This window comes from Talpa europaea (assembly GCF_964194135.1).
Source record: "Talpa europaea genome assembly, chromosome: 5".
NCBI classification, from domain to species: domain Eukaryota; kingdom Metazoa; phylum Chordata; class Mammalia; order Eulipotyphla; family Talpidae; genus Talpa; species Talpa europaea.
The window spans coordinates 93905093-93920808 of NC_140071.1; the positions used below are offsets into that span (position 1 = coordinate 93905093).

A 15716-nucleotide genomic window follows, 5' to 3' on the forward strand; every position below is an offset into this window, starting at 1 on the left:
TACTCTCCAGAAGAAAGCTAAACAATATCAAGAATAATAAATACAATATTAAGAACTGAATTAAAAACTGTCATTTAATGCTTCATTTGCTACAGATAAATAAATCTGACCAAATGGCTGGATATCTTTTAAGATTATTACAGAAGAAAAAAATGATGTCTTAAAATAAAACATAAGTTTAAAAAAAAATGAAAACCACAAACTAAAGATATTTGCAATATATGTATTGGGCAAGGAAACCCTAATCAGAACATATTTAAAAGGCCCATAAATTAATGACAACCCCACCCCCCCCCCAAAAAAAAAAAAAAACAGACAAAATGCTTATATAAGCACTTCCCTGGAGATAATATCCAAATGGCTAATAAGCATATAAAAAGTTACTCAAACTCAATACTCATTAGGTAAACGCAAATTTTAAGCACAGATAAATGTCAGAATACTTCCACTAGATTGAGTAATGTTAAAAACACAAATAAACCTGAGTACTGTTGAAGATGTAGGGAAACTGAAATTCTCATCCATTGCTGAAAGTAGTGTAAACTGATCCATCCACTCTGAAAACTGTTGGCAAAACTAAACATGTCTTTTCTGTAAACCAAATATTCTACTTTCGGTTATGTATCCAAGAAAAAAGAATGTAGAGGTCAATAAAAAGATGTGTACAAATATTTTCATTGCAATTTTACTCATAATAGCCCTACATTAGCAACAATTTTAATGTCCATCAAAAAGGAAGCGAGACCCTATTAATAAAATGAAATTCTACAAATCAATAAAGAACACTTCATGCATGAATTAATCTCAGAGCTATTATGTTGAGTGAAAAAGGCCAGATACTAAAGGACGTTACACTGAAAGATTCAGTGTGTGTGTATTTCAAGAACAGGTAAAACTAATTCATGAGAATAGAGGTCAGAATAGTGGTTATCTTTGGGGGTACTGACTACAAAGGAGCAGAAGGGAACCTCTGGCAGGCTGGAAATAGTCCCTACCTTGATCTATCTGGATAGCTGGTATATATGTATGTGAGATTTATTGAGTTCTAAGTTCAATGTATATATGTACATACACACACAGATACATGTGTATCTTACATTTCAATAAAAAGTAAAAAAAATAAATAAAAAGATACAAGTAAATAAGTAATATTTTCATTCAGAAGCAAGTAAAAACAAAATAGGTTAGTTTACTGAGAGAAAGCTTCACAAATGATAAGAACAACTTTTTACTGAGCACTCAATAGAAAAGTAATTGATGTAGAAAACATAAGAAGTACTAAGTTATTATGGTTTTAAAATATGGTGGAAAATGCATTTAATTAAGTCACCTTGCATCTGTCCTATCCAGTTGCATCAGCAAAAGTTTACTGAGCATCTATTACATCTATGAACTAAATCTCAGAATGCTATTCTTGATTTCTGGGCACCTTAATCTGGAGATAAATAAACATACACACATGAAAAGGTACCACAGACACTACTGAGGGCCAAAATAAATGGAATATATAAGTATTAATAGATTTCTCACTTACTAGATAAATGATTGGTCTAAACCACCCTCAAAAAAATTTTTAGTAACATAAAATCCTAACAAGAAGTAGAAAACAAGAAACATTAAGAATACAAAGAGCTTTCGCCTGAAAGCAACCACTGACTGGAAAGACAGCTCAGAGGCAGAGCGGCACTTTGGGTGGGCTCTGCCTTGGGGAGATCTGCCATTCTGCCAGGAACATTGCGAGGCAAGTTGTAATTTTTAGCTAACTATACAGATAGAAGAAAAGGAAGCTGAGATTCTCACTTGCCAAAGGAAGAAACACTAGCACTTTGGAAATAAGGTCACAAATTCTATTCCAAGGATCATCTATATAAATCAAAAGTTCTGAAAACTTGGTCCTAGGCTGCTAGTACCTTCAGGTGCGTTGTAGAAATAAATTAAATCCTCTCTGAAAAGTAATATCCTAGGTATGCAATTGTTTCTAAAAATACATTTTTTAAAAATTTGCTTAGCAGGGTATTTCAATAAATCTGCCTGTTTTGCTCCTTACTCTGACTCTGGTGAATTCTCTCACCTTGGGATCTCTGACCTACGCCCCAGTTCTTCTATGCAAAAACAAACAAATAAATAAAATCTGCTTAACAAAGGAAGATTATAAAGTACATGACAATCAACAAAAGGAACAAATAATAACAACAAACAAGGACTCCATTGACTGAAATCCTCAGAAAGATGATAATATAATTATGGTTATCTTGTTTATGGATATAAAGTTTCAGTTAGAAACTGGGAACCATACAAAGTACCACTTGAAAAAAGACCCATCAAAAACTATAAAACTAAAAAAATACTATTACCAAACTTAAAAATTCACTGGCATCCTAGGGGAGAAAATAGAATGAGACAAAGGCAACATTTAAGGAGATATATTCAAAGGACAATGAAATAACTCAGTTTATTCATTCAAGAAATTCAATGGAGCACAACCAGGATAAATGCAGTAGAGTATTTACTGAAAAAGGCCACAATTCTTTCTATGTCCATGCTCCTTCGTAGCATGACTTGCAGTGTTTCACATCTGACTTTGTTTTGACTTTGTTTTATTAAAAGCGAAGTGCCTGTACTGAACCTCGAGTTCAAGAGGACTTACGTTCGTCTTTTTCTCTTAGAACTCTGCTGCCACTGTTAGGGGGAAAAGAATGTCCCAAAGCAAATTCCATATAGGCTTTGTGGACTCCACCCCCACCCCAGGTCAAAGCCAAAGACACTGGGAACTCCAAATCCCATCACCACCAAAGGGAAGGTGGCTGGGACCTGAGGGTGGGGTTAAGCAGCCAGGTGGATACAAAAGGCAGACACGTGGGCTTTAGGGTTCCCCCATTTTTGGCTCTCCGGCCAGCTCTGAGAGTGACTTTGGGTTTCCAGGTCGTCGGATCGGGTAGGACGCATTAAAGACTTTATTTCCCTATTTTGTCCCTGAGTTGTACATTTTCCTTATTTTTTTTTCTTGTAAATAAACCTTTTATTAACCCTTTTGTGTGTGTCTGTAGTAGAGTATTCATAAGTCCCTTTAAAGCGCGCGGGTGAGGACCCACAGCCAGGAACCCGTTTAATATCGGGGTTGCTCTATAACACCACCACAAGAACATGTCCAAGTTAAGCTATACTGGATGGTGAAATATGTAGCGCAGTCACCTTCACAGGCCCAGTCAACACACAGAAAGAGAGCTGCCTGCCTGATCTGCAACTGACTATAAACACATGTGGCAACCCATGTGAAAGCAAGACCATCTGAGGCAAAGAACTATCAATATCTACTGGACCCAGTCCAAAACACCAAATAACAGAATTCTCAGTGAAATACTGTTTGAAGCCACTAAGGCTTGATGTGGTTTACTTCATAGCAAAAGCTAGATGACATAGAAGGCAAAAATAAATCCACACAGGTATACTGTAAGGAAGTTCAGAAAATTACAGATAAAATTTTCATCTTACCTGCTAACAAAACATTTTAGGAGAAATAATTTCCTAGTGAGGCTGATATTTAAACATTTTAAATATTCAACTTAGTGTTTAGTGGGACCTGTGGGGAAGGACCTCTAGGCAAAAAGTCACTATCTGAAATGTAGTCCAGTTTGGTGAAAATAATATAAGGCTAAATGGTAGAGAGATAAAAAATAGAGTTGAAGTCTATAAGCCAGGCAGACAGATTGTATTCTGGCTTTGCCATTAACTACATGGCAAGATATTTCAGCTCTGTGCTCCAGTTTCTCATATGTCATGTAAATAACATTACTTGCAAAGGGTTTTAAAATGTTAGTAAAGGTATACCTGGTACACAGTAAATGAAGGGGTTTTGTTATTATTTTTTTTTTGTGGGACCCTTGCCAGCAGCTGGGGAACGAACTGGCGCTGCAGAGGCTGCTGGCAGCCTTGCAGCCCAGCGTTCAACCGCTGTGCCACCAAGGGAGGCCCTAAATGAAGGGGTTTTGAGATTATACATTCTATACTAGGCTATACGCACACGCGTCTGTGTGTGGGTGCATGCGTGCATTTCCTCCATTCTATTCCACTTTATTATTAGAAAAGTCTAATTGGCAAAGTCATTTAAGAGGTTTCCTGTAAGTTTCTTTTCTCCAAGCTAACAGCTTCTTGTGAAATGAAACGTTTAGACTCTAAATGCCTGCTATCCTCTTCTGGGTACTCTCCATACCTCAGAACTGGGAAAAAAGGGAGGGGGGGAAAAAGTACAATTTTTATACAAGTAACTCAACAAAAACCTATAATCCATGATCTCAAACCTACTTTCAGAGATTACATTTGAATGGGTGAAGCACACAAATAAACAATGAAAACAATTAAGTGCTATGGTAGAGGTAAATACAAGATGCCACTGGGCATAGAAAGAGCAACTAACCAGGAGCTGTGTGTGTGAGTGGGTATTAAGTGTTTGTTGGTGATTTTTCAGAAAAGGCTTTTTTTGAAGAACCAACATCTGAAATGAGTTTCAAAAAACCAAGGTTTTAGTCAAGCGAATAAGACAGGCCACCACACAGCTACCTACTCAAATGTTCCTTTTCAAGGTTCTCCTCTTCTAAAGTTTTATATGAAATTATGAACATAATTATGAATACAATGCAAACATATGAATAAAATGCACACATAATATGTACAAAAGCAGTCTACAAACTTTGCAAAAATGCACTTCATGATGTCATTTATTATCAATTTTAGACTGTTAGCGCAGGCTACAGGAAATAGTTTCTAATTGATGATTGTTTGCTTTTTAAAATTTATTTATTTATGCACACAAGAGCTGGGGTACAGGCCAGAGATGCGGGGTATGAGAGGATTCATTAGAGACAGAGAGGGGAACAGAACAGGCAGATTGACCCGAAGTACACTGCTGAGGAGAGCAGCGGGCGAGTCAGGAGAGGTCTGCTGCGCCATGTGTGTTGCTCCCTTTCCAGCCAGGGATGGACTCAGGGATCAACTTGTGCTGCAGAGGCTGTGGATTGCCTTAGAGTGCGGTGCTTAACCCCTTGCGCCACCAGCGAGGCCCTCTAATTAATGTTTTGACAAGGAAGTCAGTAAAGACTGGCAGCTTAAATAACCTTTTTAGAGATGACAAACCTATAGGTTTTTGTGGTTTTTTTTAAAGATTTTTTATTTATACAAGCATTGGGTACAGTCATTAGTGCGGGAGGGGGAGAGAATTCACCAGAGCCAGAACGGGGAGCAGAACAGGCAGAAGGACTGAAGTACACTGCTGAGGGAAGCAGTGGGCGGCAGGAGAGGTCTGCGCGCCATGTGGGACCCTCCTCTTGTGGAAGGGGAGCAGCGGGGATCGAACCAGCGCTGCAGAGGCTGCGGGCAGCTTCGCAACCCAGAGCTCAACCGCTGCGCCACCGGGGAGGCCCAAGACAAACCTAGGTTTAAATAAGCTCTATACCTTTCTAGTTTTTCACCGATTCAACCAATATTTTTTGATAAATCCTGCTAAATGCTGGGAAAACATAACATTAATATTTTAGAAATAAATTTATTCCATCATTCCTTAATATAGAATCCTTTTGTTATTCAGCTCCCAACATAAGCCCTAAAACTACTGTTATTTCAAGACTTTCTCTCCTAAAGCATGTCACTGGCAGAACTATTTTGTTATGAAAATAAACATCCTGAGGCTTTCATGTCCAGATAGGACAAGATATGTACCTGTAGGCAAGGTAAAGACTTTCCACAGAAAGCACTGGCTATCAGTTATCAAGCACATTGTTTCATTTAAACTTTCCAGTAACCCTGTGTGGTAGATTGTTACAGTAAGGGCCCCCAGAATGAGTCATGTCTCCCCATGTGACTATGCCCCTTTACAATGTAACTTGGCCAGTCCTACCCTAAAGAGGTAAACTTCATTTCCTCTCCCTGTGAATTTGGAATCATCCTGTATTGTACTTTGACCAGTACTAGTGAATTAATGAGAGCTATCCACAGAGCTAAATTAGTGGTCTTGCAGCTTCAATTATTACCCTCTAGGAACATTTCTACAGCCCACTGAGGAAGATTCAGCTAAACTACTGAGCAAGAGACCATGTGGAGAGAAAGACCCAGCCAATAGATGTGTATGTTAATTCATATAATCCCACTAGTCCCAACTGCCAGCTGACTGCATCTGCATAAGTGAGTCCAGATTAGACCAGTAGAACAGCCCAGGGGAACAAAAGAATCCTAAAAAAATAATAGCTGTTTTAGACTGCTAAGCTTTGGGGTTGTTATATAGCAGCCTATTAAGACAGATATATCTGCTATTCACAACTGAGGAAGCAAATGCTTCAGTTAAGTTTCAAAATCCTGCAAATCTTGAAAAAACTATCTCTTCTGACAACTAATACACTTGTTTTTCATTAACAAAATAAAAAAAGCACAGAGAAGGGACCTCCCTGGTGGCACAGGGGTAAAGACAGCACTATTAAGCTATAGCTAGCCACTGCAGCACGAGTTCAATACCCGACCAGAGGCCAAGGAGCAACCCACATGGCACAGCAGACCTCTCCTGCCTCACCCGCTGCTCCCTTCAGTAGTATATTTCAGTAGATCTGCCTATTCTGCTCCCCACTTTCTCTGGTGAATGCTCTCACCCCCCCACCCCGCACCTCTGACTTATACCCCAGTTCTTGTATGCATAAATAAATCAACCTTAAAAAAAAAAAGCACAGAGAAAATTTATAAGCTACTTTTACTTTCCTCCAAAAACACATGCAAAAAGGATTGAGCCATGAAGACATATTCAACTTACTTCCAAACCATGGAATAAGTATTTGCTAATGACTTAATATTAACAATTAATATTAACAATTACAATATTGTGACACTAACTGTCCAATACTGTTCTTAGTGCTATAAGTGTTTATACATAGGTACTCATTTGCCCTCAGACAAGTATTAAGTCCTAAAATTATCCCCATTTTTTTAGGTGGAAATTACAGAACAAAGTATTTAAGCCCAAGATTACCGCTAAACTTCCCAATGATAAAAGTAGATTACACTTGCCACCAAAGAAAAGGCAGCATAGCCTACATAAAACATAGCCAACGTGTCAAAAGTCAGGTTAGAGCAGGTGTTATCTCCATTAACATAGATAAAAGTGATGTCAGTTGTCAGAATGTAAATAGTAGGATCAATTTGAGATACATACTTTGAAAAGAATACCTGTTTGACAAAACTACTGTGAAATCTACACGCAGGGAACGAACGGACAATAGTTATCTTTCCACAATTAACACTGTTGAGTAACTGCAGGACAGGCACATGTCATAATTTTAACAGAGTAGACCTAAGCCTTCTACATAAACTGAGACAAAATTCTTAACTCATATTTCTACAAACATAACTGAAGTCCTGGCCACGTTATGAGAACATTCGCCTATGTTTCCTTTTTCAAAGTTGTTGGTGGAGAGAGAGTACCCAAAACACGAGAAGCCACAGAAGATAGTCCGATTGGTTCTGGACGACATGATAGCGGCCATTCCTCCTCGCCCCCGTCGGCGTAAAGAAACCATCTCCCCGGAAAACTTTGCATTAAAGTCCCTGAATATAAATTTTCAGCGATCAAAAAAAAAATTAAATAGGTGTGTGAGCGATAAAAAGAAACACCAGGAAAGGCTGAGAAGGCCGTGGAAGCAGTTGCCCCTCAGACCGCGCTTCGAGAATCTTAAGAGACCAGTAAGGATGCTAGCAAGGCATGAACAGATTGACAGTCACCCTAGGTCTGTGGCCTCGAGGTCTCCCTGCACAAGGTCCCCTCCAGCTTTCTGCTGCTCCCAACATTTGCCTTCACGAGCGCCCACAGGCCCGCCCCCTTGGTCGTTCGGCTGAATCCTACCCTCACACCCGAAAGTCGCCGTCAACCCAAGGAGAACAAGTCTGTGGCTTCCCTCCAAGCCTCCCCAGGTCCCTGGGAAATACTCACTTGCCCGCCAGATCTTTATGAGAGCCGCTCGAATTCATGAGCTGGGCCAAATCTTGTCGCACGGCTGCCGCCATCTTTCTTCCAGCTCAGTCGCGGATGCCTGCCCTCTCAAAGCCAAAAAGAAAACGAGTTAGTCCTCCACAGGGCAGCCAGAGGGAACCCGAGCTGCCACAGAGTAGCGTCATGATGGGCTAGAGCGCCGAGTGTGAGGCCCTGCTGTAGGTCCGCCCCCATAGTTGAGTGACGTGAAGCTCCTCCAGTGCGAGGTCTTCCTAGACCTCTCCCACAGGCTCAGGCTCGCACGCTCCCACTTCGGATTGGCGGATGAACTTTAAGTGTGTCGCTGTGCAGCTCCAGTAAATAACCGGTAAGCAAAACAACTGCGCTTTCCTTAAGTTCCGTGCTTTACGTTTACGCTTTGCTGTTGCTCATTTTTTAAGGCAACCGTTCAATTACTTGTGCTGAAGGACGAATTAATTTTATTTCCGATTCACCACAGACCGGTACTTTTGTAAAATACAATTTTTAAAAAACCACATTCCTTCTCTGTACTTTGTATGGATTGATCATGCACGCCAGTTTGTCAGAAGCGTGCATTTTCCACCTGTTTGGGCGTAATTGTTAATAACACACCCTTTCACTCTAGAAACGGTTCTATTTGGATAACATATGGTCACTCTTTCTTTATACGTAATTGTTCTCGTTACTTATGTAGCCTTATAAAATGTCTTTCTGCAAATAAATGAAAATGTTTATTCTTTCTTGCTTTTACAAAAACTAACACACCATATTATTCTGCTCTCGATTTTTTCACTTTTCTTGGACATCTTCCATGTAAGTCCAGAGAACTTCACTGTTTTTTAAGACTGAAGAATTTCACATATAATGAAGGGCTGTCGTCGTTTATTTAATCCTTATTGCTGGGCACAAACTTTGTTTTTGATCAGCCAACCAGTACTGCAGTAAATAACCTTGTGCATACATCATTTTATATGTGTAGAAGTAGAATAAATTTTAAAAAAAGAGAAAGAATAGATGTACTTAATTTTTGTTAAGTATTGCCAAATTGCTCTTTGTAGAGTCAGAAACATTTTGCCTTCCTGCCACCATTATGTAGCAATGCAACTTACTAAAGCCTTGCCTACAAAGGATGTCAAACTTTTGCATTTTTTGCCATTTGATATGTGACAAATAGCATGTTCCCCTCTATTTGGGAAAAGGAAAGAAAAAGATCGGAACAAGGAAACACTTTCAGGAAATAATGTGGAGATAATCCACATTAATTTAGATCTCACACTGTTTGGCAAGAAATTTGGCTCATGACATACTTAGAAACAATGAGACTGGAACTTTAGTATTCAATTGGGTAGCCTTTTGCCCTTAAAAGAAGAAGAATGGGCCTCCCTGGTGGCGCAAGGGATTGAGTGCAGCACTGTGAAGCTGACAGCAGCCTTTGCAGCCAGGTTCAGTCCCGGCCAGGGAGCTACCCATATGGTGAGCAGACCTCTCCTGTCTCGCCTGCTGTCCCGTCAGCTGCTCCTATCAGCAGTGTACTTTGATCTATCTGCCTGTTCTGTTCCCCACTCAGCCTCTGGTGAATCCTCTCACCTCTCACACCTCTGGCCTGTACCTCAGCTCTTGTAGTCATAAATAAATAAATCTTAAAAAAAAAGAAGAAGAAGAAAGGGGTGTTTTGGAAGGTCAGCAAATCTCTACTACAATGTCTCCTTCTAACCACTAATACATTGGACTGTATCCTTCTTACAGTAAAACACTCTCACCCCTAAAGAAGAGAGTTCAATTTCCCATTGGATTTTCCAATTTCTATTTCAGGTTGAATATGTTTTTCATGGTCCAGAGACATACAAACTATAAAATAAAGTATCTGTCTCATATATATACATGTAATACAAAATAATAGAGAAGCATGATGAGGTAACCCATAATTACAACAGAAAAAGTAAGAATAGGAAACACTAAACAGTAATTTGTCCATGGCAATGTTGGCATTCTGAAAAGGAGTTATGAACGCCCACTACTCTCTTAGTGGAATAAGTTCCTTGATTAGACCCTATTTCTGCTTTTTGGAAGGATTTCCCTTGTTCATTGTTTTCTGACGATCCAAGTTTTATCCTCTGAGTAAAAATTAACTGGATGTTAGAGAGTATAGACAATCCCACATTTATAATCATTTGACAGCATTTTTTGACTTTATGATGGTGCCAAAGCAACATGGATTTCATTGAAAACAGGGTTCACTTTTTTTTTTTTTATTTTGCTCTTTTTCTTGATGCCGAGCAGGTGTCAATTTTTACTTCATTCTGTCTCCTGACACTAGGCAGTATCAATCAGGAGAGTAAACAACCTATGTTCTGCAGGTATTGTGTTGCTAGTGTTTTTGGGATATTGTGTTTTGTGTTTTCACATCCCATCATGTCTACAAAACATCCATCTGTATGGTGTTAATTAAGCACATGAGGTACTCAACACTTTTATAAAATAGACTCTGTGTTAGATGATTTTGCCAACTGTAAGTTAATAAAGTATTCTGAGTACATTTATGGTGGATGAGGCTAAGCTATCCTGCTCAGTATTTAGGTGTATTAAATGCATTTGGGGGGCCTCCCTGATGGTGCAAGGGGTTAAGTCTCAGCACTGTGAGGCTATCAGCAGCCACTGCAGGAGTTCCATCCCCAGCCGGGCCGCATGGCGCAGCAGACCTCTCTTGTCTTCCCCATTGCTCCCCTCAGCAGTGTATTTTAGTCAGTCGGCCTATTCCGTATCCACTCTGTCTCTGGTGAATGCTCTCACCCTCTACCTCTGGCATGTACCCCAGTTTTTGTATGCATAAATAAATAAAACTCTTTTAAAAAAATTTACAAACAAAAACATTCTCAGCTTGTAGGCTGAACAAAAACGGGTCATCTGTAGGATTTGGTCTGTGAGCTTTAGTTTGTTTACTGCCGGTCTAAGTCATTTGTGGCATTTCCATCCTTCTTGATAGTGAATTGTTTAAGAAGATACTTATGGTCCAGCTGTAGTGAGTGTATCAGGATGGGAAGTCTTCTGGGATACAAGTTTAATCTGCTGGTAAAAAGAGGGCATGGGAGAAATATTCTCCCTCTGGAGCTGTTGTCTGTGTTGTGTGTAGTATACTTATGGTTCTAGGTGACAACCACAGGAAGCCCACGAACAGACAAAGCCTTGAGAAAGCTGCATAGAAAGGAAGAATGAACTGGTGACTGATGACATCTTTTTTCTGTTAAATTATTCTGGAAAAACCAGTCTGTATACTATTAATATTTATTTTATAAGAGATAAAGGTAGTTCTGAGATACATAGGCCATTTTTACTTGGGTTTTCTCTGCCTTGAGATGGAAGTAGCTTAGTTACTATTGATAATAAATTACAACTATGTAGCAAATACCTTTCTGGTTAATTTTTTGAGTTCTCGGGCTCCAGACCAGTGACCATTTTATACTGGAAAAACAAAAAACAGTAGTTTGATTGGAATGAAGAAGTTAATGCTGTGGGGCTTCTCTGGCGGCCTAGGGGTTAAGTCTCAGTGCTATCACTTCTAGAGCCTGAGTTCCATCCCACATCAGGGAGCAACCCACATGGCCCAGCAGACCCCTCCTGTTTCTCCCACTGCTCCCCTCAGCAGTGTATTTCAGTAGATATGCTGGTTCTGCTCCCTACTCTGTCTCTGGTGAATCCTCTCATCCCCCACACCTCTGGTCTACAGCCCAGTTTTTAGACACAAAAATTAATAAATCTTAAAAAAAAAGAAATTAATGCTGTGTAGGTATATCAGTTTATAAAGACTGAAGTCATTTGCTTATGTTAAAGAAAGGGAATGTGTTGTGGATATTATACCATGTTCAGGTTTGTGTGCAAGGAGTCTTCATAGTTATCTCTTGGCAGTTTAGATCATTACTGATAATTTTTTAGTTCCTCCCTGTAATAGAATTATGCATCTACCCCCTTTCACCATTGTTATCTCTCACTACGTAGAAATAATATATTCCTCCACTTCATCGAGGTTGGGGTTGGCCATATGGATTGTTTTGGCCAATGATATATGAGCAGAAGTGATGGTATGCCAGTTGGTTGAGGAGGAAGGGTAGCTTTAAACATAGTACTGTTTCTGTTCATTCCGGTAGTGTTCCTGTGATGCCGTAGAAGAGCAACAAGCATGCAACCAGATTGCTAATGCCCTTTGATCCCAGACCACAGAATTAAGATCTATGCAACAAATGGGAACCCTTCTGAGCCTGGGTTCCAACCTGTCCTTGCTAAGTCCAGCCTAGAGAGTTAAACTCAGCCAGGGTATGAGAAAAAGAAATGCTTGTGATTATAAGCCATGAAGAATTTTAAGGTGTTTTGTAATTCAAAACAAAAAAACAAAACTAGGTGCCTCCCTGGTGGCCGAGGGGTTAAGATTCACCTCGATGGCCTGAGTTCCATGCCTGGCCAGGGGGGTGACCCACATGGCGCACCACACTTCTCCTGTTTTGCCTGTTGCTCTCCTCAGCAGTTTATTTCAGTAGATCCACCTGTTCTGCTCCCCAATCTGTTTCTGGTGAATCTTCTCAACCCTACACCAGCCCCCACAACCCTGGCCTACACCCCAGTTTTACACAAAAATAAATAAAATTAAAAAAATCCCCAAACTCCCCAAAACTAACACTGCTTAGTTTCTAGTCTCTCCAAGGACAGATGTCTTCTTATGGGCTGCACAAAACCAGCCTTTGGGCTGCATTTGGCATGTGGGCTCATTTGCAAATGAGCAAAACTGAGAGAGGGGAAACACTTCCCGCCTGTAGTGAAAGCCCTTCTTTCCAATGCCCACATCCTGTCTCAAGACATGCCTTTTCTCAGAATGGCAGTTATTGCCCATATTCACTTCTTGCAAGCGAAATCTCTCTTAGACACAAGGGATGGTTACCTCCCTAGCCAGTAAAGTACATTATAGAGAAGCCTCTACTTCTAACCTTTAGTGAGAGCAAAAACAACCATTACAGAGGCAAAGAAATATTATTGCCAGAGGAAAACTAAAAGAACTCTGCCTGCCTTTTTTTTTAGGTGGTTCAACATTACCAATCACACCCTGTACCATCAATGAAAAAATGTGGGGTATATTCAATGTGATACTGATCTATTAGAAACCTTTGGTACAAAAAAGCTTTGGTGGTTGAGGATATTTTGGATTTAGAAAATAGTAGGCACAATTTAAAAAACTATTTTTTCTCCTTAAAACTGATTCATTTTCTAACATTTTAAAAAAATTCATTTACTTTTGCATAGATGAACTGGGGTGAAGGCCTGAGGTGCTGGGATGGGTGGTGGTGAGAGATGCACCAAAGACAGAGTGGGGGTCAGGCATCCCTGGTGGTGCATGGGTTTAAGCACTACACTATGAAGCAATACAAAGCCTCTGCAGCATGAGGTCTATCCCTGGCCGGCCAGGGAGAAACCCGCATGGCGCAGCAGACCTCTCCTGTCTCACCCGCTGCTCCCCTCAGCAGAGTATTTTAGTCAGTCTGCCTGTTCTGTTCCCCACTCTGTCTCTGGTGAGTCCTCTCACCCCCTGCATCTCTGGCCTGTACCCCAGCTCTTGTATGCAGAAATAAATAAATCTTTTTAAAAAAAAAGACAGAATGGGGAGCAGAAATGCAGATTTACTGAAATACACTGCTAAGGGGAGCAGCGGGTGAGACAGGAAAGGTCTGTTGCGCCATATGTAGGTTGGCTCCCTGGCCCAGGATGGAGCTCAGGCTATAGAGGTGATACCACTGAGACTTAACCCCTATGCCACCAGGGAGGCCCTAGCACAAATTCATTTTAAGAGTACCCAGTGAGTTTAGGCCATAGTATACACTGATGCAACTACCACCACAATCCACATCAAAACATTCTCATATCCCAGAAAGTTCCTTCCAACTGTCTTGACCATAATCAAACCCAGCAATCAAACACTTTCATATTTCTGCTCTGACATATATACATTTTTAAACTAAATGATATAAGGAATATTAATACCTCATATTGGGCCAGGTTTGCCTGTTTTTTTTTTATAATAAATTTTATTTTTATATTCCCCATACAATTGCAACCCCCTTATTTTGACCCCAATCCCTCCCCTCCCACACCCTACCCCCCATAGAGTGTCTCTGGTTCATAGTTTTTTGTTGATTTTGATTTTCACTTTCTTATAGTTATTCATTTTCCTGGTCCCTTATTTAAGTTTTCTAGATTCCTGCTATGAGTGAGACCATCCAGTATTTTTCTTTTTCTTTCTGGCTTATTTCGCTGAGCATGATCCCTTCCAGCACCATCCATGTTGCTGCAAATTGCATGTGTTTATCTTTTTTGAATGCTGAGTAATATTCCATGGTATATATGTACCACATCTTCTTGATCCAGTCATCTATTTTTGGGCATTTGGGTTGTTTCCATAGCTTAGCTCTTGTAAATAGTGCTGCTATAAACATAGGGGTGCAGGTGTTCTTTGGAATTGATGTTTCTGTGTCCTTTGGGTAAATACCTAGGAGTGGAATTGCTGGATCATATGGAAGCTCTATGTTTAGGTTTGCCTGTTAAACGAGCTTGTCATAAACTTTTTTTAAAAAGATTTATTTATTTATGCATACAAGAGCTGGGATACAGGCCAGAGATGTAGGGGGTGAGAAGATCCACCAGAGACAGAATGGGGAACAGAACAGGCAGACTGACTGAAATACACTGCTGAGGGGAGCAGCAGGTGAGACAGGAGAGGTCTGCTTCGCCATATGGGTTGCTCCCTGGCTGCCTGGGGATCAAACTTATGCTGCAGAAGCTGCGGACTCCTTCATATGTGGTGCTTAACCCCTTGCGCCACCAGGGAGGCCCTTGCATTAACTTTCATCTTTCAGTTTTGAAAACATTTTGGGGTTTGAAATTGTTGATAGGGGTTTTGGGATCAATTATAAGGGTTACATGATAATAAAAAGATATAAGAGGGTAATTGTATTTATATAGATTTATACATGTTGGTTGCGTATATAGGAACATATTGAACTAATGACACACAGACTCACAATCAAAGGAACTTTTGAATGATCTTTTGGAAACTAACCTATTTTAAGAAAATTTTATTAACTATATTCTATACTTTGTATTTAGCAGTATACCTGGCCCGTAATAGGTACCCAGAAACCTGTTATATTTGTCTGTTGATAGTTCTACTCAATTCATGCCTCTCATTTTCTCCAGTGTCCTCTCATTTTCTTGTATTCATATATTCCTCAAAATCCCCTTTATTTATTTTAAAAGCTGTCATTTTCCCAACTTGCTTCTTGTCTGTTGCTTACTCTAGAACTGTGTTGTCCACATGGCTATTGAAATTTAAATTAATGACAAAAAATGAAAAAAAAAGTCTGTTCTTTAGCCACACTCATTACATTCAGTTGCTTGATAACCACATGTCCAGTAGTTACTGTACTGGATAGTGTAGAAATAGAATAGTTCGACCATTATAAGGGAAAGTTCTATTGGCTAGAGCAGCTCCATCTTGTTTGCCACTTTATTTCTAATGCCTTGCATAGTACTTGGGATCCAGCAGATGATAAGCTGGATATATATATTTGCTGAATAATATATATTTGCTGAATAAATGTTTCTAATTAATGAGAAATAACAACCATACAAATAAAAAATATTCAGTCTCTTTGTAATACAGATATTTGAATAGCAGTGGTTCTTAGGAGCTAAA

The 15716-nt window shown here is 39.8% G+C and overlaps 1 protein-coding gene across 3 annotated transcripts in view; it reads right to left on the reverse strand.

Moving 5' to 3' along the window:
* COPS4 (COP9 signalosome subunit 4) overlaps window positions 1-8037 on the reverse strand; it is a gene marked incomplete at both ends in the record, with an annotated part of 43812 nt that extends 35775 nt beyond the window's left edge. For all 3 annotated transcript variants that reach the window (XM_084233826.1, XM_084233824.1, XM_084233825.1), the window contains one exon: window positions 7964-8037. In XM_084233826.1, the coding sequence (XP_084089952.1) occupies window positions 7964-8037 (74 nt within the window). The remainder of the gene's footprint in view (window positions 1-7963) is intronic.
* Between the last annotated feature and the right edge of the window lie 7679 nt (window positions 8038-15716).